This window comes from Nycticebus coucang, chromosome 22 (assembly GCF_027406575.1).
Source record: "Nycticebus coucang isolate mNycCou1 chromosome 22, mNycCou1.pri, whole genome shotgun sequence".
In the NCBI taxonomy this organism is placed as follows: Eukaryota; Metazoa; Chordata; class Mammalia; order Primates; family Lorisidae; genus Nycticebus; species Nycticebus coucang.
The window spans coordinates 17,330,543-17,353,714 of NC_069801.1; the positions used below are offsets into that span (position 1 = coordinate 17,330,543).

At 42.5% G+C, this 23,172-nt stretch overlaps 2 protein-coding genes across 9 annotated transcripts in view; one reads left to right on the forward strand and one right to left on the reverse strand.

Annotated features, from left to right (window-relative positions):
• The window catches only part of KDM1A (lysine demethylase 1A), a 132,346-nt gene that overhangs the window by 55,640 nt on the left and 53,534 nt on the right, over window positions 1–23,172 (forward strand). For 4 of the 7 annotated variants that reach the window (XM_053575511.1, XM_053575515.1, XM_053575516.1 and 1 more), the window contains 11 exons: window positions 618–760; window positions 1,137–1,227; window positions 3,632–3,766; window positions 4,338–4,411; window positions 5,405–5,516; window positions 8,883–9,015; window positions 10,598–10,785; window positions 11,471–11,585; window positions 13,665–13,792; window positions 14,429–14,575; window positions 15,303–15,773. In XM_053575511.1, the coding sequence (XP_053431486.1) occupies window positions 618–760; window positions 1,137–1,227; window positions 3,632–3,766; window positions 4,338–4,411; window positions 5,405–5,516; window positions 8,883–9,015; window positions 10,598–10,785; window positions 11,471–11,585; window positions 13,665–13,792; window positions 14,429–14,575; window positions 15,303–15,488 (1,452 nt within the window). In that variant the 3' untranslated portion in view covers window positions 15,489–15,773. Of the gene's footprint in view, window positions 1–617; window positions 761–1,136; window positions 1,228–3,631; window positions 3,767–4,337; window positions 4,412–5,404; window positions 5,517–8,882; window positions 9,016–10,597; window positions 10,786–11,470; window positions 11,586–13,664; window positions 13,793–14,428; window positions 14,576–15,302; window positions 15,774–16,551; window positions 18,774–23,172 lie in introns of those variants that run through there. The other 3 variants (XM_053575513.1, XM_053575512.1, XM_053575514.1) reach the window with 2 other exon arrangements.
• The window catches only part of LUZP1 (leucine zipper protein 1), a 90,876-nt gene continuing 85,952 nt past the window's right edge, over window positions 18,249–23,172 (reverse strand). For both annotated transcript variants that reach the window (XM_053575510.1, XM_053575508.1), the window contains exon 4: window positions 18,249–22,285. In XM_053575510.1, the coding sequence (XP_053431485.1) occupies window positions 22,130–22,285 (156 nt within the window). In that variant the 3' untranslated portion in view covers window positions 18,249–22,129. The remainder of the gene's footprint in view (window positions 22,286–23,172) is intronic.

A 23,172-nucleotide genomic window follows, 5' to 3' on the forward strand; every position in this document is an offset into this window, starting at 1 on the left:
CCTTCAGTTACTCATAGTCTCTCCAGGAGCTTTGGACATTGATGGTGCTGTAAAACATTACTGCTCTGCAAAAGAATAAAGGTTCTAGTGTGTTCTTATTAACTAGCCATGAACTTCACTTCTCTTGCCCCTACTCCCACCTGAAATTCTGTCATCTTTGAGGGGAACCAGATACCTTGGGCTTCTTATCTTCCCATCCCACCCTTACTCTGGAAGGTCCTCAGGTGTGTTGACATAGTTTCTGTTTTCTGGGACTTTTCTAGTATATCATTTGCATGTCAGCCCAGCTCAGCTCAGTGCATGTCAGCTCAGTGCCCCTTGTGCTCCATGTGACTTCAGTTAGCACCAGTGCAAATCTTGTGGCTGTTAACAGACCTGGAGTGCCAGGTCTGAGGGCAAACATGGGAGAAGAGGGAAGTATCAGTGCCAAAACATTTCATGTCTCATTTAAATGGATTTGACCACTTCATAGAAAAGAAAATCCAAACCATTGTCCTCAAAGATTTCCCCTTTGAGTTACATATTTTGACCTTTGTAAACTGTAGAGCATTTGTGTTTTCATGGATGATTTTCTCTAGTCTTACAAGGACCAACTCTGCTATACTTCGGATTTTCAGGTTCCTAAAGAGAAAGATGAAATGGTAGAGCAAGAGTTTAACCGGTTGCTAGAAGCCACATCTTACCTTAGTCATCAACTAGACTTCAATGTCCTCAATAATAAGCCCGTGTCCCTTGGCCAGGCATTGGAAGTTGTCATTCAGTAAGTACTTTGATACTGTTTATTATACAGTGAATTCCATGTAAAGATTTGCTATTTATGTTTTAAATTTTTCAACAAGTCTTATGAGCTAGTTTCCACTTACTTTCATGGGAAAACCTCATATACAAAAGTGAAAACATTTAAAATAATTACGAAATCTTTCAGGCCTCTCTCAATTCTGAATTTCATTGCCTGTTACGGTATTGGTGTGTGTATTTAACATAGCCTAGAAAATAATTTGCCAATAGTCAATTTCCTTGTTCTTAAATATCAGAAGTTTCAGTGAGTCTTGATGCCCTTGGTTGTGCTAGATGGGCACCTGTCTCTTGCTGCAGTGCTGACTATATGGCTGGGTTATATATATTGTGTCTCTTAGGTTACAAGAAAAGCACGTCAAAGATGAGCAGATTGAACACTGGAAGAAGATAGTGAAAACTCAGGAAGAATTGAAAGAACTTCTTAATAAGGTGAAATTCTATATTCATAGCTGAAGTTTCAGTAGGGGAAAACTCTTTTTTTTTTTTTTTGAGAAGGGTCTCACTTTGTCACCCTTGGTAGGGTGCTGTGGTGGCATAGCTCACAGCATCCTCAAACTCTTGGGCTCAAGCTATCCTCTTGCCTCAGCCTCCTGAGTAGCTGGGACTACAGGTGCCCGCCACAGCGCCTGGCTGGTTTTTAGCGATTGGGTCTTGCTTTTGCTCAGTTCTCCCAACTCAGGAGTTCAAGCCTCAGCTTCCCAGACTGCTGGGATTACAGGTGTGAACCACCATGCCTGGCCTGGGGAAAAATCTTTTTTTTTTTTTTTTTTAGAGACAGAGTCTCACTTTATGGCCCTCGGTAGAGTGCCATGGCATCACACAGCTCACAGCAACCTCCAATTCCTGGGCTTAAGTGGTTCTCTTGCCTCAGCCTCCCAAGTAGCTGGGACTACAGGCGCCCGCCACAACACCCAGCTATTTTTTGGTTTCAGTTCAGCTGGGGCCGGGTTTGAACCCGCCACCCTCGGTATATGGGGCCGGCGCCTTACCGACTGAGCCACAGGCGCCGCCCGGGGAAAAATCTTTTAATTTAGAAATTTAAAAAGCATTTCTGGGTTTCTTTTCTGCACGGAAGGGAAGGTCTGCATAGCTGGGATTCAGTCATAAGAAAATAATGACTAGTAGCTTGGCACCCATAGCTCAGCAGTTAGGGCGCCAGCTACATACACCAAGGCAGGTAGGTTCGAACCCAGCCCGGGCCTACTGAATAAAAATGACAACTGCAACAACAACAAAAAAATAGCTGGTGTTGTGGCAGGTACCTGTAGTCCCAGCTATTTGGGAGGCTGAGGCAAGAGAATCACTTAAACCCAAGAGTTTGGGTTGCTGTGAGCTGTGATTTCACCGCACTCTACCGAGAGCAACATAGTGAGACTCTGTCTCCAAGAAAAAAAGAAAACAAAAGAATGACTAGCGAAAGGCACTGTTTTCTCTGTCTGTCTTTCAGGATAGCACTATTGATACATATGGTTGCCAGGGAAAATAGACTTTTCCTCTGCACGCAGGTTCCCGTTAGCCATCCCAAAGCTGTCCCAGTGCCCTTGGCTGACTGATTCTAGGATTAGCAGGAAATAGCCATACTAGAACCAAGTTCTCACTAATATAGACCAGCAAACCAGCAGCCAGTTCATTGCCATTGTTATTTCTCCAAAAGTGCCACGTCCTCTACCTCCATTCCCCGGCATGTCTGTTGAGGACTCTTCCACCACCTTCCACAGCCCCAGCTCCAGAGCATTAAGTCAGCTATTTGTTTCTCCTCATCTTGCCAACTGCAAACACAATACTAGCTGAGGGAGCAAAGAGCCAGGGCGAGGGGAGTGGGCAAGGGACTATAGTACACACTCTGCGTGTGTGTGCCTTGTGACTAGGCTGTCCCATCACTCTCACTGTGTCTCAGCTCTTCATCCTGTGAGACAAAGAGGTCTCCAGCTCCCCCTCTCCACGCACTGTAGTAGAGATGGAGTGGGAAGAGCGGCTTGAAGACTCCCAACTGGCAGGATAGCTTGGGGCCTTTACCTGTCACCCTAGTTTTTGTGTAATAGCATCAGAAACCTGAAAAAAATAACACTAGAAATGGTTCCTTAAGGTTCTTTGTGTGGGTTTTTTATTACATACTTAAAAAACAAATCATAATAATTTGTTTTCCAAAATAAGTTTAATTGGTGGTTCTTTGTTTTTGGTAGAAATTAAATTTATTTTAATACCGGGGAAGGTGGTTATTCTGTTTGCTTTTTGTTTGTTTTTTTTTGTTTTCTCTCTTTTTTTTTTTGAGACAGAGTCTCACTATGTCACCCTCGGTAGAGTGCTGTGGCATCACAGCTCACAGCAACCTCCAACTCTTGGGCTTAAATGATTCTTCTGCCTCAGCCTCCCAAGCAGCTGGGACTACAGGCGCCCGCCACAACGCCTGGCTATGTTTTGTTGTTATTGTTGTTGTTGTTGTCGTTGTTGTTTAGCATTCCCGGGCTGGGTTCGAACCTGCTAGCCCCCGTGTATGAGGCTAGTGCCCTAACCACTGAGCACAGGCGCTGAGCCTGTTTTTTTTTTTAATGGATATTCCTTGCCCTTCTTAATTTTGGAAAATAGAGGCAGTCTTATTTATCCAATGGTGTTGTGAGACTTCTGTGTTAAGCCCTGCAGGATTTTTTTCCTATTTCCCAAATGGCATGATGTACATTAGAATAGGTATTTAAGAATTGCAAATACAATGTATTGCACCCCCATTTTGGTGTGATAACAGTTTGAGGGAGGAGCCAAACCCAAGAGTACATGTGATTTGATGATGAAATTACCTTGCTATCTGAAATGGTAAATTTGTTCTTTTCCCTCTAAGATGGTAAATTTGAAAGAGAAAATTAAAGAACTCCATCAGCAGTACAAAGAAGCATCTGAAGTAAAGCCGCCTCGAGATATTACTGCTGAGTTCTTAGTGAAAAGCAAACACAGGGATCTGACTGCCCTTTGCAAGGTACGATATACCCACATGCCTAACTGGTTTGACTTGGAATCCTAAGAAATAGTACAGATCTGGGGAATTTGGAAAAGAAAGAGCCACTAGCCAATCACAAGTGCGTATAGTATGAAAATAGGGTTTGGTACACAAGGGCCCATAGGAACTTAATGGGTTGGTTTGGTTTCCGATGTGCTTTTCTCACAGAGTTTCATCATTTTAAGCTTGCTTAAATCTCACTTTAGTCTTCTAAGTGCTTATCTCAGTGCTAGCGACACGTAGTAAATAGGAGGGAAATGATAGTTGCTATTATTTTTTATCCTAAATTTGTAGCCCATTAATGTGTTTCCTTTATTTTCTCCTGCATATTCTCCTTCCCCCCACTATCCCAATCTTATTCTAGGCCCACCATTGTAATTTTTTTCCAAGAAAAAAATCCCTGAATTCTGACCCCAGCCTTAAATTGAGCCACACTTCCTATATATGATCTGAGTAGGAAATATGATCCAGACCTTGTAACTTGTGGTGTAAAGAAACTAGGTAGATACCTGATGCTTCTGGATTGATCACATTCACTTAATTTTATCAGGAATATGATGAATTAGCTGAAACACAAGGAAAGCTAGAAGAAAAACTTCAAGAATTGGAAGCCAATCCCCCAAGGTAAGGAAAACACATAAATGTTCTTTCTGTGTTAGATTTAGGAGGAAAGTTATAAGTTACACAGTGGGCTTTTATTTTTATCCAGTGAATTTTAAATTATTTAATGAATGGAAAATATCTGAATATATGACCACTTGTAAATAGTATATTTAGAAACCTTCTTTGCTATTTTAATGTGTGAGAGGGTCCCAGGTACCTAAACAGATTGTTTTTGAAGAGAATAGCCTTTCTCTATAAGATCCAGTATTTGAATGAGGACATAGTAGACAGAAATTGTCTTCTTTCTTGAGTGAGGTAGAAGGTGCTGTTGCTTTAAATTTCCATAATTCTGGGGACTAGGAAGGCTTTATACTTTATTTCCATTTGATAGTGAATGCTGATCACTTGTTTGATATACTTCCAATCTCTCTACCTCTCCTTTGTTTTGCAGTTAGAGATGTTCCACATCCTTTCTTTAAAAATCTGCGCCGTAGATATAAAATTGTTATTTTTTACAGCTACCAAGCTTTTATGATGCAAGGTGACTTAGTATGAAGAAGTCTCTCTCTCTTTTTTTTTTCTTTCTTTTTTTTTTTTTGGAGACAGAGCCTCAAGCTATTGCCCTTTGTAGAGTGCTGTAGCATCACAGCTCACAGCAACCTCCAACTCCTGGGCCCAAGCGATTCTCTTGCCTTTGCCTCCCAAGTAGCTAGAATTACAGGCACCTGCCACAATGCCCGACTATTTTTTTTTTTTTTTTTTTTTGGTTGCAGCCGTCATTGTTTGGCAGCCTGGGCTGGATTTGAACCCACCAGCTCAGGTATATGTGGCTGGTGCCTTAGCTGCTTGAGCCATAGGCACCAAGCCTTTTTGACTTACAATTTCTTCACATAAGGAACAGTTCCAGCTTAGGATCCAACATAGTTATTGAGATTACTCATGTTAATTCACTGAAAATAGTATTAATAGGTACATCTTCTAATAATTCTCTGTTCCCTTGTTCTTCTTTTGCAGTGACGTATATCTCTCATCAAGAGACAGACAAATACTTGATTGGCATTTTGCAAATCTTGAATTTGCTAATGCCACACCTCTCTCTACTCTCTCCCTTAAACACTGGGATCAGGTGAATTTCTTTTATCATTTTTGCTGCATGTGTCTTTGAAATGGCTTGTAAGAGAAAATGTTAATTTTGTGTATGTTTTTAATCAGCTTTAGTAAGAGATATCATTTAGGTAGCATGGAGTGAAATTCACCCCTTTTAAATTAACAGTTTGATGATTTGCCAGACTAAGTCATGAGCCACCACCACAATCAAGATCTAGAACATACTTCAATCATCCTGAAAAGTGCTTTCATGCCCCTGCTTCAGTTAATTACTCATTCTCTGGCTCCTGACCCTGAACAACCACCGATGTACTTTCTGTCACTATAAGTTTACCTATTCTACAATTTCATATAAATCACATCATACAGTACATAACCTGTTGTGTATATGACTTATTTCTCTAAGCATTATGTTCTTGAGGTGTGCATGAAGTTTTTGAAATTCATCTTTGTTGTTTAATTTATCAATAATTCCTTTTTTATTATTTACTAATAAATTCCATTGTATGGCTGTACCACAGATTGTTTATCCATCCTTTCACAGGTGCATTGATAACACATTTGGGTTGTTTCCTTTATTTGTTAATAAAACTGCTTATGAACGTTTATATCTTTCTCTTGGGTAAATACCCTGTAGTAGAATTGCCGAGTATTACAGAAAGTAGATTTCCAAACTATTTTCCAAATTGTCACTTCCCACCAGCAGTGTGTGAAAGTTACATATACTCCAAGTCCTCACCAACACTTGGTAACATTTTAAAATGTAGCCATTCTAATGGATAGAGCATTTGTATTTGCTTGATGACTAATGACAGCAGAGGGTCTCTTCATGTGCTTATGTGCCATTGATACGTCATCTTTGGTGAAATGTCTGTTCAGGTCTTTGCCCATTTAAAAAGCCTGGTTGTCTATCTTCGTGTTGAGTTATAAGAGCTTATTATTTTCTTTAAATTCTGCACAGAAGTCCTTTGTCAGATTTACGTTTTTGCAAACAATTTCTTCTAGTCTGTGGCTTGTCTTTTTATTTTCTGTACGATAGCTCTCAAAGAACAAAGTTTTTAATTTTGATAAAGTCCTGTTTATAAACTTTTTCTTTTAGGCTTTGTGCATTTTGTGTATATCCTGAGTAATTTGTTTCACTTGAGGTCACAAGGATTTTTTTCCTGTATTTTCTTCTAGAAGTTTTACGGGTTTAGCTGTTATTTTTAGGTATATAATCCATTTTGAGTTAATTTTTGTGTATAGTTGAGAGCTGAGGGAAGGGTTCACATTTTTCATTGTGGTTATATAATTATTGTAGCACCATCTCACCATCTTTTTCTTCATTTGTCTTGGCACTTGTGTTGAAACTCTGTTGGCCTTGTAAGTGTGCATGTTTTGTGGTTGCCCCTTTCTGTTCATTTGTCTGTCCATCATACTGTCTTGATTACTACTGCTTTATAGTATGTCTTGAAATTAAGTAGTATAAAAGTTCTCCAACTTTGTTCTTTTTTGACATTGTTTTGTCTATTATAAGTTGTCTGTTTTTCCATAAAAATTTTAGAATCAGTTTATCAATTTCTTTCTTTTTTTTTTTTTTTTAGAGACAGAGTCTCACTTTGTCGCCATCAGTAGAGTATTATGACATCACAGCTCACAGCAACCTCCAGCTCTTGGGCTTAGGTGATTCTCTTGCCTCAGCCTCCCGAATAGCTGGGACTACAGGTGCCCGCCACAATGCCTGGCTATTTTTTGTTGTTGTTGGTTGTTGCAGTTTGGCCTGGCTGGGTTCAAACCCCTCGGTATATGGGGCCAGCACCCTACTCACTGAGCCGCAGGTGTCACCCAGAATCAGTTTATCAGTTTCTACAAAAAAATCCTGGGATTTTGATTAGAAGTGCGTTGAATCTCTAGATCAATTTAGGATGAATTGCCATCTTAACGATATTGAGTCTTATAATCCTGAAATGTAGTATATTCTCCATTTAGATTTTCTTTAATTTATTTCGGTGATGTTTAATAGATCTCAGTGGACAGGGCTTATCTGTCTTTTGTTGAATTTAAGCATGACTTGGTCTTGAATTGATGAGAAATCACAAGGCTTCCCAGATATTAAATAGACCAGTCTCTAAATCTGAGACTCTGGCCAGACTTAAGATTGCATGGAAGTAAACATTAGATTTTTTCCTACAGTTTTAGTTTTCATTACATATTTTCCTGAAAAAATCATTTGGATTTCTTAAAATTGTACAGAATTACCAATTCTATTAACGGTTTTTCATGTAAATGCTAAAGTTCTTTTAGTCATTTATTTATTACTTGAAGTATCAACATGTATGATGTTATTATATTTTGAATGTGATTTCAACTAATGTTTATGGGGAGCAGATGAGTCAGTCATGAGGTAGTAAGAGTTTTGCTGCCAATTCAATATTTAATTCCTAAAGGATTATGGTATGTTATCTGCAGGAATTTCATGAAATTAAAAATTTATAAGTTTCTCTATAGAGAATAATTTTCAGTAAATTCAAATAAATAAAATCATTTTGTGGATTCTTAACTTCCAGGCCAATTCTTGACTTCCTTACTATATGGATTATCTTGGTCCACTTTTATTTTTATTCTTATTGTTATTTTTTGAGACAGAGTCTCACTTTTGTTGCCCTTGGTAGAGTGCCATGGAGTCACAGCTCACGGCAACCTCAAATTCTTGGGCTTAAGTGATTCTCTTGCCTCAGCCTCCCAAGTAGCTGGGACTGCAGGCGCCCGCCACAACACCCGGCTATTTTTAGAGACAGGGTCTCACTCTCGCTTAAGCTGGTTTTGAAACCGTGAGCTCAGGCAATCCATCCACCTTAGCCTTCCAGAGTGCTAGGGCCACTCTTTATAATCCTACATTGTCTTCATGTAGTTTGAATGACTTTTCCTTTTGGTAGTCTTCCTCAACTTTAAAACCTGTAAATTTAAGGACTAAATTGGCTATTGTAAATTTAAGGAATAAAAACTTGCTCTTGGGTAAAAATAAAACGTAATTGGGAAATGAATCTGTTATCCTACAAATCTGTAATACATGCAAAAGCTCGAATCATTGCTTTCCTCTGCCACCTGCCTTCCCTGCCCGCCCCTCCCTAAGGATGGTCTGGACTTGGTGGTATGAGTCTGTGACAGTAGGGAAAAATGAAACTTTCCTGATTTCACTGGCCAAAGATTAGGGGCATTTTGGTGCTTTTTTCTTTCAGTTACTTTTGGCAGCTGTAGCTGAATACTGAGTCTTCTTTAATTTCTGCCTTACAATATTGCCTGCTAAAGCTTGCAATTTTCAGCACCGTCATATAGGACTTGGTACGGAAGGTATAGACTAGATTAAAATAAAACTGTTGGAAATGTCCTTTTCTCTTTTCTTTAGGATGATGACTTTGAGTTTACTGGCAGCCACCTGACAGTAAGGAATGGCTACTCATGTGTGCCTGTGGCTTTAGCAGAAGGCCTAGACATTAAGCTAAATACAGCAGTGCGGCAAGTGCGCTACACGGCTTCAGGTACGTCACTGCTTTGCAGCTAGTGTTCTACTTCTAAAACAGGACTGACTTTTTGTGATAGGACCTGCAGCAAGAAAAATAGGTACATTTCCTGGTAGAATGTTTTATACCTTGTGATTCTTAGATAAAAATTTACATTTACAGATGATGAGCCTATAGAATTGTTAGTGGTTCTAACCCCTCATTTTATAAACCAGAAAATTAAGGCAGGTTTTAAGAGTTTGCAATTAGCGCATGAACTGGTTTGGTGTTACCAGTTGAGTATTCCTAATCCAGAAATCTGAATTCTGAAATGCTGTTTCAGTGAGCGTTTCTTCTCGGTGTCATGTCAGTGTTCAAAATGTTTCAGATTTTGGTGCGCTGGTGAGTTTGAACCTAATTTTGCTGTGTATTTATAAATACCAGGATTTTTGTTCCTGGGCTCCACTGGGCCCTAACCCTTATATTTCACTGTCTGCATCTTGGTCTTTGGATCTATTTTGGCTTTTCCTATTCTGGTAGACTAATTTGTTTAGGCTAGGTCTTAGTTCTGAAGCAGTCCTGCAAAGAAATCACTTCAAAGATGGACTTGCTCTGTGATTCCTGTGGGGATAGACTCAACGCACATTATTATTGTTAGTTTCAGAGTACATTTAATGTGGTGTGCAGAGAACTGGTGCATGTTGTACTCCTTAGGATAACTAGTCACCCCGCCCCTCCGAGGGCCCTGTATGTGCCTAGGCATGAGAAATGGGTGTGGTCCCTTTGTGGTCCAAAGGGACCCTTTGTGGTCCCTTTCCTAAAGTTGCTGAGATTACCAGCAGCCACTGAAATAGTTTCCATTTAATTTTTCTATCAGAGGCAGCTTCTCCCTGACAGTGTTCAGAAGATCTTTAGCCTTTTCAGTCTTTTGCAGTCAGAGAACAATAACAGTAGCTGTTATGATTTTCCCTAGTTCTACAGCCACAGAAAATGAGCATATACTGAATTCTCATACTTATTTGAGCTATTTATATGTATTTTTTAAAATGATATAAATAGGCAGTCATTAAACAGGAAAAATGATGTTAATTTTAGTGTCCTTTCTGAGGTCAGTCTTGAGCTCATTCATATTCTGGCAAGCTCAGTATCACAGTGTGTCCTCAAAAATAGCATGGCCACAGTGTTAGGCTGCGTCGCCTAGATCTGGGTCAGAGTCTTCTGGTATTATTCATCTCTTGCTTCTTAGTGAGCAGCTAATCTTAGTGAGCAGTGGAAAGGCATTGCTTATATTGGATGGACATTTTACCCTTACTTTTGGTAAATGGTAAAGTCCTTTCGTTAGTCCAAAAGATCAGATCACCGTATCAAGAGGGTAGTGTGGAGGTGACAGTCAAGGACTCTGAAATTGGCAATGAGGGTTTAAGTCATTAAACCCTTAGGTGAGTTACTTCACCTCTACCTCAGTTTTCTAAAGTGACACATGAAGATAACAAAATAGATAATACAGACGCATGGTTAGAATTAAGTGGGAGATACAGATCTTGTTGTGCTCTAGAAGTTCATTGCCCTTATCAGTACTGTGATCATTACAAATAAAGTCTTTTCCCACCAACCTCTATAGGGTGTGAAGTTATAGCTGTGAATACCCGCTCCACAAGCCAAACCTTTATTTATAAATGCGATGCAGTTCTTTGTACCCTTCCCCTGGGAGTGTTGAAGCAGCAGCCACCAGCTGTTCAATTTGTGCCCCCTCTTCCCGAGTGGAAAACATCTGCAGTCCAAAGGATGGGATTTGGCAACCTTAACAAGGTAACTTGGTCTAGGTACCTTCTTTACATACTGGATGTACAAACATCATCAGCCTTATTGTCCTCAGTGAGGAGGGAGTTTCATACTTTTGTACATTTTGGCTATGCTCTCAGCTGGTATCAGGGCTGAGGCTGTCGATTCATTCCCTTCAGTGCTTAATTATATTACATGTCATCTATCTATACAGATTTAGTCTTGGGATCATTTTGTAAATCCAAGCCTACAAAAAGAGTGTCGTAAGTGTCATCCTAAGTATACATTTATAATGAGGATTTCTGAGCTTAAAAGTAGATTTAGAAGAGACTTCAAGGCTAGGTGTGGTCACTCACATCTGTCGTCCTAGCACTGTGGGAGGCCGAGATGGGAGGATCACTTGAACTCAAACAGAGATTCAGACCAGCCTGCACAGGAGTGAGACCCCATCTTTACTAAAAATAGAAAAATTAGCTAGGATTGTGGTGGTGCCTATAGTCACAGCTACTTGAAAGGCTGAGGCAGGAGGATCAGTGTCATGATCCCATGACACTCTAGCCTGGACAACAGAGTAAGCCTGTCTCCAAAAAAAAAAAAAAAAAGGAGAGAGAGAGAGACTTTAATAAACTTGGAAGAAGTTTATGTACAGCCATGCTTAAGGCCACACTCCCTGACCCCTGTCACCAGCTCATGTGCTCCTTTCTTCTGGTAGGTGGTGTTATGTTTTGACCGAGTGTTCTGGGATCCAAGTGTCAATTTATTTGGGCATGTTGGCAGTACAACTGCTAGCAGGGGTGAGCTTTTCCTCTTCTGGAACCTCTATAAAGGTAAGTCGTTCTAATTTTAGTCTTTTTCATATTCTTTTAGTAATATTCTGGGTTTTCTCAAATATATGCCTTAAATTCTCTTTTCTATTTTTTTTTTTTTGAGACAGAGTCTCACTTTATTGCCCTCAGTAGAGTGCTGTGGCGTCACAGCTCACAGCAACCTCCAGCTCTTGGGCTTAGGCGATTCTCTTGCCTCAGCCTCCCGAGCAGCTGGGACTACAGGCTCCTGCCACAACACCTGGCTATTTTTTTTGTTGCAGTTTGGCCGGGGCCGGGTTCAAACCCACCACCCTCGGTATATGGGGCCGGTACCCTACCCACTATGCCACAGGCAAACTCTTTTCATTAGCTCAACAAACAATTCCTGAAATACCTTCTAAGTACTGAAGACAGGAGGAAAAATAGCACCTGCCTCCAGAGAGCTCACAGCCCAGTGGGAAGTACAGTTAGGAGACAAACAGTCCCCGAACAGGGCACCACATAGTGATAGGCTGAGGGCCTGGGTTCCTAGAGAAAAAGAATCACCTCAGGGCAGCACCTGTGGCTCAAAAGAATAGGGCGCTGGCCCCATATGCTAGACCCAGCCCCAGCCAAAGGGACAGGCTCAGGGATGCTTCCTGGAAGGAGAAATTTGTATTCCTCATTCTCAGATTTTTTTTATCTCAGACCAACTTGCCCCTGAATCTTTGAACGTTCCCTTAGAATATATCAAACTGCTATCTCCTGTTCAGTTATTTTCTTCTGTAATTGGACTACTCTTGACTCTCTACAGACTAAAGGAAGTGTACTTATTCCTTTCCAAGAAAAAGCCATAAAACAGTAAGATGATACTGCCAGGCAGCAGAATCAAGAGGCATGACCTTGACGATGCAGACACCTCAGTTAACCAGCGTGGCATCCACCCCCACTTCCCTCCCTTACTCCTCACTACCTGATATAAACCATCGTTGACATTCCTGGGCCTCTGACTCCACACAGCACATTGCTTTCTGGCACAGCTCAGCGTGCTTTCCCTTCCCCATCTAGGCCATTGAGTCCTGTCACTGCCAGCTCCTAATCTCTCAAACCTGTTGACTTCTCCTTTGCTGCCCATCTCATGGTCCAAGCCACTCACCTATTACCTGGGTGGATACCAGTAGCTACTCCTGACATCCCTGCTTCTTTTGGTGGCTTTCCATCACTGAAAGGAAACATTGCCCTAAGGCTCTTCATGCCCATCTCTCTGTCCTCATCCATCTACCCCATTCGCCCTTCATCCCTCTCCACTCACTGACTCCAGGCACACACACTTGCCTGCTTCTCAGTACCTGGAGTACACGGTGCTGATTTCTACTTCAGAGCCTTTGCATGTACTTTGGTCTGGGCCTGGGCTGCTTTTTTTTTTTTCTTTCTTTTCCTTCCCACCTGGCGCACTCCATGCAGGCTTCAGGTTTTCAGCTCTTGACCCAAATGTTGATTTTCAGAGAGGCTTGTCAGGACATCCATACCCCCCACTCTTTTGAATCTAAATTAAGCCTTTATACGTTTTCCCTGTGTCCTGTGTGTTTTATCATAGCTTTTTATCACAGTCCATAGTTACCTGTGTAATTATTTATCTGTTGCTCTAACGGGATACACAGACTAGTTTATATTACCATCATCTAGTACAGTGCCCATCACATAAGTCTGTTGTGTAAATATTCACCAGATAGACGACTGAAGGCAGTGATGGGCTTCGAGGGGCCTGGGATAGTTGTAAGGATGTCACATGGTCATGGAGCTATCTAAGGTGGTTAGGGCTAAGAATTCTGTGCAGAAATAAAGGGCGACTTGTTAGTTTTCTTTTGTTAGCAAGGTTTGAGATGATACCTTCAGGACTGCTGTAGAGCAGTGAATTGCCTGCGAGTCACACTACTCAACTGTAGTCTGCCAGCTCCCTTCTCATTTTTTTATATTTTGGTGGATAGAGTAGAAATGTAACTTGTCTCTAGCATGTCAGTGATGCTGCGTGTCTCCTGTCATCAGGTTTCCAAGTGGGACCTGATAAGTTCTTGAAAAAAGTCTAGGAAAATCCTGGAATTGTTCTTTCTGTTTTCCCAGCTCCAATATTATTGGCACTAGTGGCAGGAGAAGCTGCTGGGATCATGGAAAACATAAGCGATGATGTGATTGTTGGCCGATGCCTCGCCATTCTCAAAGGCATTTTCGGTAGCAGTGCAGTGCCCCAGGTAAGTAGGTGGGTGAGGCAGGCAGGGATCTGGGTTCAGACTAAACCGGAGTTTGATGTATCTGAGCATAGATTCGTGGTCAGAACAGGTTCAGCCAGAATTGAGAAGTATGTGCTGGGTGTGTGTGGATATTAATGTTTGGATTTTATGCCCTAAGTGTGGAATTCATAAAAGTACTCCAGTACATTAGCTAGAGAATGCAATGGCTGTTAGCTACATTTCTCCTCTGCCTAAGAAGTCACCATCCTGCTTTTCCCCTGAGTATCTCAGGAAACTCTCCAGAGAATCTCTTGTTACTATTTTCTGTTCTTTAGGCCCATTAAAATACTTTAACACCCTTAGTCCTTTGAAGGAAGGCCTATTAAATGCTTCATATGAATTTGCAGAAGAGAATAAAGATCAAGTCCTATGTAGATGTCTGGATTCAAGGACAAGAAGGCAATGTGGAGGCTTCCTTGCTGTCTGAAGTCATTTTGCCTCAGTGTGTTTTAAAGCAGAGTATTCATCACTTGGCTCACGTCTGTCACACTCTTTCTTTCTCACTTGCGCCTCCACCCATCCCTGCTTTTCTGCCTTTTGGATAACTAGTTTTCCTTGGTGACTAATAATGACTTTTACTCATGGTTTTTCTTTTAGCCCAAGGAAACTGTGGTGTCTCGTTGGCGTGCTGATCCCTGGGCCCGTGGCTCCTACTCATATGTAGCTGCAGGATCATCTGGAAATGACTATGATTTAATGGCTCAGCCGATTACTCCTGGCCCCTCAATTCCAGGTGCCCCACAGGTGAGAACTGGCAAACTGTCTAGGCTTATTTTGGTAGAGACCAGGATCTCAGGGTAAAAAATGATGTCATGGACTTTTTCAGATTTTAGTTCTGTCCTTGGATGCTTTCAGGTAACAAAGAGCAGAGGAAAAGAGATTAGCAGTATTATTTGTGTGTGATTTCTCATATTTGACTTTGCAAATCTGGTTGGTCAACGTTCAAAATGGAAGGGTCAAGAATTTTAAGTCAGTAATTTTTTTCCTTATTATTTCCTCTAAAAAATACCATTTTTAATTATAACTCATTTTGTAGTGGCTCATAGGATTGTTGCAAGGTCTCAAAATAACTAGGGGCTTCTGGGGCATGCCCCTGAGAAATAACCTTGGGTCCTTATTCTAGACCATTTTGCCAGACCCTTCTCCAGAGAGCAATTGGGTTCCTCATGTAAATGTTTTATATTCCAGAGTAGTTAAGTGTCCCCCAGTAGATACTACGATGCCTTAATAGGCATCACTCTACAACTGGGGCTGAGCTAAATTTTGTCCCATTTCTACTTCTGTCAATTCTAGGAAAATGCTTACTGATGAGGGAAACTGGCAGAATGAATGATGAACAGTACTTGGGTCAGCAGTGGATGGGGGCTACTACTGCCTGGCCATTCAAGGTCAATGGGGATTTGAAAGTTCAAATACAACAAGAATAAAGGCATATTTGTAACCTACTGATTTTCTTTTTTCCCCGAAATAGCCAATTCCACGACTCTTCTTTGCGGGAGAACATACAATCCGTAACTACCCAGCCACAGTTCATGGTGCTCTGCTGAGTGGGCTGCGAGAAGCAGGAAGGATTGCAGACCAGTTCTTGGGGGCCATGTATACCCTGCCTCGCCAGGCCACACCAGGTGTCCCTGCACAGCAGTCCCCAAGCATGTGAGACAGGTGCACTCTGAGGGAAGAGGCCCATGTCTGTGTAAGCAAAGTTGTTCTAGCAATACTGGATTCCATGGAGAAACTCTTCGTCTTGGGAGTCTGGGCTCATGAGCTGACGGAGCTCCTCCTTTGACAAAGGAGGTGGCTTCTTTTGAGTAGAGCATAGGGAGGAACTTGCCCATTAGTTTGAATTGTGTCTTCATAAAGACCGAGGCAAGCAAGTGCTGTGAAATAACATCTTAGTTTCTTTGTTTTTTTATATTTTGAGAATAAAACTTCATATAAAATTAGTTCTTTCTTTTGGTTGCCTTTTGGGTTGGAGTTGCGTACAAGATAGGAGTGTTAATCCTTTGGAAATGCCAGTTTTAACACTATGGCAATTGTAATACATGTATTTCCTTCACATTGAAGAAGGATGTTTATATAAAGGAGAAAAATGGTTTTCTCAGGTTAGAAAATAAGGTTGGGAATTAAGGGTAAGGGGGTCCCATAGAAACAATGGACTTGCCGGTCAGTGGAGCTACTTCCCCATACTGCCAGGAGTATGGATGTTAGGAAACTCAGTGATTTTTTAAGATAAAACACAAGGCTGAAACAAAGTTTTAGGTTTTGGCAAACCATTCTGACTTTATTCCCCAGATTTTTTCTTCATGGGTTTATGCTAACTTTGCAGTTATTAAAGGTACTGGTATTAAGTCGTAGGAAATTATAAGGGAAGTCAAAACCTTGGTGTGGCTCAGAGGGGTAGGGCGCCAGCCCCATATGCTGGAGGTGGCAGGTTCAAACCCAGCCCCAGCCAAAAAAAAAAAAAAAAAAAGTTTACTTAGCAGATATAACAACTTACCACAGATACAATGGCTCAAAACAATTCTGGATGACCAGACTGAAGTGGGTCTTCAGGGCTGTGTTCATTTTAGAGGCTCGGAAGTGGTAGCATCAATTCATATGCTTGTTTTTTTTCTTTTTTTTGGCCAGGGCCAGGTTTGAACCTGCCACCTCTGATATATGGGGCCAGTGCCCTACTCCTTTGAGCCACAGGCGCCACCCCCTGTGCTTGCTTTTTTCAGCTCCTGGTGGCTGTCCACTTGCCTTCACCTGTGGCCCTTTCGTCCATCTTCAGAGCACATTGCCCTTCATCTAATCTTCTGTTGTTCTAAGGATATTTGTGATCACATTAAGGCCCACCTGGATAATCTATAATAATCTCCCTCATCTCAAAATCCTTTTTGCTATGTAAGGTAAAAAGTCTCTTTATAAGAAGAGCTCCTAACAGATAATCTGTTACTACAAATGCATGTAATGCTGCCTCTTAAGTGAGGTTTTATTTTTTATTTTTTGAGAGAGTCTCAAGCTGTCACCCTGGGTAGAGTGCCGTGGCGTCATAGCTCACAGCAACCTCAAACTCTCGGGCTTAAGTGATTCTCTTGCCTCAGCCTCCCAAGTGGCTTGTGGCTTGGGACTACAAACACCCGCCACAACACCCAGCTATTTTATGGTTGTAGTTGTCGTTGTTTGGCAGGCCCAGGCTGCGTTTGAACCTGCCAGCTCCGGTGTATGTGGCTGGCGTCCTAGCTGCTGGAGCTACAGGCACCGAGCCGATGTTTTATTCTTCAATAGGATTTTTTTTTTTTTTTGTAGAGACAGAGTCTCACTTTATGGCCCTCGGTAGAGTGCCATGGCATCACACAGCTCACAGCAACCTCCAACTCCTGGGCTTAAGCGATTCTCTTGCCTCAGCCTCCCGAGCAGCTGGGACTACAGGCACCCGCCACAACGCCGGGCTATTTTTTGGTTGCAGTTCAGCTGGGGCCGGGTTTGAACCCGCCACCCTCGGTATATGGGGCCGGCGCCCTACCGACTGAGCCACAGGTGCCGCCCTTCAGTAGGATTTTAAGGGACATTATATTGGTGGTCTGACTGGACGATGAAAATAGGGATTTCCTCCCCGCCTCCAGTTGTGGAATGGGTGACAATGGGAAAAAAATCTCATACCAAAACCAGGGCAAGTGGTGTGACTAATGAAAAGGTGAGAATAGCGTGTAAGGGGAAGTGTAGATTTTGGTGTACCATCTGCATTTGAATCCCAGCTGTGCTGTTAACACTGTTACCTCATGGGGATGAGGTTCTGTGTCTAATCCAGTGGTAGGTGCTTTTAAGAGTTTTTGTTTTTAAATAGATGGCATGAGCAGCCTGATTTTTTTTTTTTTTTGGTGACAACAGACAAACCTAAAAAAATGTAGCAAAGAAATAGCCTTTGATTCTAACTCTAATTATGCTGGTCTTTTTCTAAGCCTCAGCCAGCATTTCCAGTCCTTACAGCATGGATAATTGGTTAAGTAGTGTGTGTGTGTGTGTGTGTGTGTTACAGCATGGATAATTGGTTAAGTAGTGTGTGTGTGTGTTGAGATGGAGTCTTGCTCTCTTGCCCTGGCTAGAGTGTAGTGGTGTCATCATAGCTCAGTGCAACCTCATGGTCCTGGGCTCAAGGGATCTTTTCCTCAGCCTCCTCAGTAGCCGGGACCATAGGCAGGTGCTACGCCATGCCTGGACAATTTTTCTATTTTTTGTAGAGATAGATAGGGTCTTGCTTTTGCTCAGGTTTGTCTCAGACTCCTGGCCCACTTCAGCCTCCCAAAATGCTAGGATTACAGGTATGAGCCCTGGCTAGATATTTTAAACAAAATACAGTGAAATTTATTAGCTGCACTGATGACTAAGTAGAAAGATCAACAAAACTGGCGTGACTGACTCACACTCACACAGCATATGGAAACTAGGGAGCTTTATTGGTTACATAATGTGCTGCAGAGCCAACAGAGAGCATTAGAGCCAGAGGATACATGCAGACAGGCAGCTTCAACTATACACATGCACCCAAGGAGCCCTGAGCTACTGCTCATGGCTATGCCCTGGTTTCCAGTGACAGGTTCTGGCCTCCTTGGTCCCATGCTTGGAGCAGGAATGTAGAAGCTGCTGCACCTAGGCGCCAAGGAGCAGGGTGACCGACCAACAGACTGATGCCCCCAGCATAGGGGCCTATAATGCAATTAACAGGTTATTTGAGGGCAACCTTCCTAGCCCTCGCAATCTTTAAAATACAAAAAATAGACTTTATTCTCTTAAAAATACATTCCATTCAGTATATGTTCTGAGCTGTGAAGCAGCAGGAAAATAGGGCCACTTTCCTATGATATTGGTTGTGAGGCTTTTGAGGAAAACCCTGTTCCCCACTTGGGGTATTCAAAACATAAACCCTAAAAGCAGCTCTTCCAAAGCAGTCTTACCAGAGTAACAATAAAAACAAAACCCCATACCAACAAAGGCAGCCAGGGACTCTGCCTCCGGGTCCCTATTCCTTTACTGGGAAGTGGTGGCACTTGACACTGACCCACTAACTATGAATAACTAAAACTGCCCCAGGACAAGAAGTCCAAGAACACTACACGCCCCCCTCCCCATCCCTAGCACCCCATAAGAGGGGGATGATTTATGTGCAAGCTTGCCCGCAGCTGAGGTTGAAGTCCTTGGCCCCAGGGCAAATCCCTTTAACCCACACTCTTTTTTTCTTTGCCACTCAAAAGCAAATAGCCATGGCTTACTCTGTCCTCCACTAGCTTTCGCTGATGGTTTTAGTATCAGTGGCAGGAGTAGAAGAGACAACCAGTCCAACTCTACTTGTTCCAACCAAGCAGCTCTAGTGCCAGATTCCCCAGTCTCACTAGAGCCCTCCAACAACCACACACCTGCTGGTAAAATTTAAGAGTTAGAGCCAACCTGTAGAAGAGGCTTGTCATAAAAGTGGGTTTGTTGGCTAGAACAGTGAGAATATTTGGCTTGATCAGACAACTATTCAACTACCAGGTCTCCCCTGGATTTGGAGGCTTCTTCCAGGACCTCTGATCAGGAGGCCTGGGTCCAAACAGTCAGATGCTGATTGCTTTTCAGAAACATGCCTTCCAACTTTGGAATTTGACAGCCAGCTTTGCCAGCCATTTGAAGCCCAGAGGAACTAAGCCTCCAGCCTTGACTTGCTATTACGATGTTATTTTCTGCAATGCTGAGGACATTTAAAAATAAAATCTATTTTACACCTGTTCTATAAAGTGTGCAGACTGAAAAACGAAAATATTTATCCTGAAATAACTGTCACAATCAAACCCTATTGCACTCAGATTTCAAGAAGACAGCCCCTGCAAAAGGGCACCACAGCTGTCCTTCTTCCACAGACATTTTCAGGAGCAGATGTTGGTGTTGCTGCTGAAATGTGGAAAGATCCAGACTTTGGCACCAGGAGCTACAGCACCAGAATCCAGGGATCAATACCAAAAACAAGAATTATTGGTGAGATCTTTTTAGGGATGGCTTGGCACCCTTCTGTTTCTACCAACAGAACAGCCACAGACTTAATTTCCTGTGCCTTCAGATGGCCACCACAGAGGTCAATTTCCTTTGAGCTCTCAGGGTTGCCAATCAGTGAAGGAGAATAGCAGGGAGGTTGCAAGTGAGGGGTTGCAGCCTTGAGTGAGCTAGTTTCTGAACAGTGACCCAAGAGAAGCAGCAAGAAGAGATTTGGAGAATAGTATCTTAAATTGGGGATCTAGGGTGGAAATATGGAAAGGAAAGGCAAGCCACATGACAAGGCCTTAGATTGGCAAAACTCCAGAAAATACAAGTATGAGCAATACATTCTTGTCCCTGAAAGCAAAATAGTGCTTCCCCATCAGGATTGACCCCAACCAGGGTAGGATGAACACTGGTTCTCATGCTGAGTGGAGGTGGAGAGAATGACTCAAATTCCTCTTTAGGAAATCTTAAGCCTTCCTCTTGCCAGGAAATTCATAGCAGATACATAAAAATAGGAGATAGGCAGACTTGTATTATAGAAAGCACCTTGGCCTGAAAGCCAAGAGATTCTGTATGGCATTGGGTATGGTTGATGTCACAAAGGGCCTCAGAGACCATCTAACCTAATCTCTGTACATTACAGAGTGGAAAACTGAGGTTCTTTGAGCTTATCCCCATGAGATTAAAACACAGAAAATATAAGGTCGAAGAAAACAGTAGTAGGCAGGAGAGAAGACACATTCCCCAAACCCACACGGATGATCCTTCAAAAGCAGGAATCATCCAATACAGGACAGTAAAAACAAAAGAATCTTAGAATACCAGGTATGGGGACCTTAGAGACCACCCATTTCAAAAAACTCATTTTACAGATAAGGAAACTGAGGCTCCAGGAGGACAATGACTCACCCAAGGCCACACAGCAATAAAGTAATGAAGCCATGGAAAAAATCCAGTCTTCTAGACCCTTAAATGCAATGCTCATGCTATGAAGGTAATTACACCTGCTTTATAAAGGTAGCCTTTGAAAAGGGATCCCTTCTTTGAATTTAAAGAATACCATAGAAAAAGCAGTGCCAAACCGTCCAATTCTTTTTAACTTCCCCAAGTGACTGGTATAGGAACTAATGAATTTTAATTTATGTGGCTTCCTGAAAGGTTTGCTGCATTGTGAACTGTATAAACCTGAGGCCCTTCGACGGGCATGTATCATCTTTCCTCCAATGAAGTCATCATAAATGATAGTCAACTTGCAGAAATCATGGGCCCACTTTTGTAGGAATGCATCAGCTTGGTAAAGTGCAATGACTCCTCCATGGGGGATGGAAGAGGAGGAAGTATTCATGTAGTCCATGCCTTTCATGGAGCTATTGCTTGTGGAGTGACTAAAAGGAAGTTACTTCTTCCAATCTGCTTTCCCTCTTGCTGGGCACTTCCTTGAAGGTAGAGTATGGTAGGTCAGGCCCAGCTTAGTCTAGGGATCTTCCCAAGGTGGAAACTATGAAGTCAGCCTGAAGTCTCCAGCCATAGGAGGGAGAACAGGCAATGCCAGCAGCATTATGGTACCCAGGGAAGGAGATGCAATGCATGAGGCTTATTCACGTCTGGGTGCCTTTGAAGGTGAGCAGAGAGAGCTGGTGTTGGGAGGGACGTTGTCATTCCAATGGGTATTCCGCAAGCTCTGCTCCCAGGAACCAGGGTTCAGCCAGGGGCCCAGGTCAGACAAAAGTCAACTTAAAGGGTACTCCCATAGTCCCCTTGAGGCAGGACAGACCTATTCTGCTTTAGAAGTCTGAGGAAAGCCCCCTAGATGGAGCTGATGGCTAGTAAGTCTTATGTAGCTACTTGAGCTATTAGGGCAAACAAAGAATGAACTGGATGTGGTGAGGAGACTTAAGAAGTCAGAACATGGACAAGGGGCTGGTCTATGATACAGAAATAACCCACCAAGGAGCAGAGAAGAGCCATTTGACTGCTATTGTGTGGTGAGAGATTTCTGTATCTTTCTCTATTTGGGGGCCAGGGTGAACAATACTACCTGGGGAACAAGGACCAGGAGAGAGAGAAGACTCATGCATCAGGGAAGGCTGGGCCTGGGTGACTCTGAACAGCTTGTAGTATGATTCCCTCTGGCCAACTGGCAAAAACTACCTGAGCCATATCCCAGCTCTCTATCATGACCTCCCAGTCAAGGCCTTATGTTTAGCTTGGTCAACTGGCCTTCGATCCTTCATAGGGCAGGAAGGTGGAAGAGCTGACAAGCAGAAGCAGAGGAGAGGCAGCAGACCTCATCCAGCTGGCTCAGTTTTCCTCAGCACAGGGCTTGGTTGGCCGTAAACGGTCCTCAGCCCGTACTCGTCCAGACTCTGGCAGGCCCTGCTTCATGGGCAGTTCAGACTGTTCCAAGGAATTGGGCAGTCGTTTGTAGACACTGAGTATGCAGTCTTCACCTTCCTCCTGTGCCAATAAATAACAAAAGTGAGCTGTAGGGGGCGGTATAGTGAGGAACAAGACCCTCTTACCTCCTACCCCAGTGGGTCTTCTCCAACCTGGTAGAAGAAGATACAGCCCAGACAGACCACAGCATGACTGCATGATTTTGCTTGAGTATAGGCCAATATGTAAGTTCCTGGAAATCAGACTAGAAACTCCAAGCTGCTGGGAACAACCAGGGTAGATTAGGAGACTCACAAATGAATAAGATCCCTATTGAGGACAGAGCATAGAACTGGAGGTATGAGAGCAGCACCTCTAAGTAGACACCAGCAGACCTTAATTTATATATAGCAGCCTGCATGCTTTTGGGGGTAAGAGCTATTTTCTTGGCGGGGGAGGGGGATATGCTGAAAAGAGGGTTAGACAGCTCTTTTTCTACTTCCTACATATAAACTACACCAAAAAGCTCACATGCCTTATCCCTTTTATATTCCACGCCTGTCCTTCATCTAAAATCTCTCCTCTGAGATGTCCAAAGTTTCAGGGGCCTAAATAGCCCATCTTTCTCTGTAACCTTCTTCTGTAATTCTCCTTTTTTAATTTTTTCCTTGGTGTTCCCAATCAAATGCAGATCAAAGAAAAACACAATTATGAGTAAGAAATTGGGGGGGTTGAGTAACCTGTGTCCCTGGGGCCACATGTGGCCTCCTGGATCCTTGAGTGAGGCCTTTTGACTGAATCCAAATTTTACAGAATAAATACAGTTACTAAAGGATTATTTGTCTTTATCTTGTAAAGACTTGTAATAGCCATTCTGAACCAGCTCTGTGCTCAAACTTCAATATAAAGGGACAGACAGTGTCTGCGGGCAAAAGAAGTCCACTTGGCTTTGAGTATCAAGTCTGCCC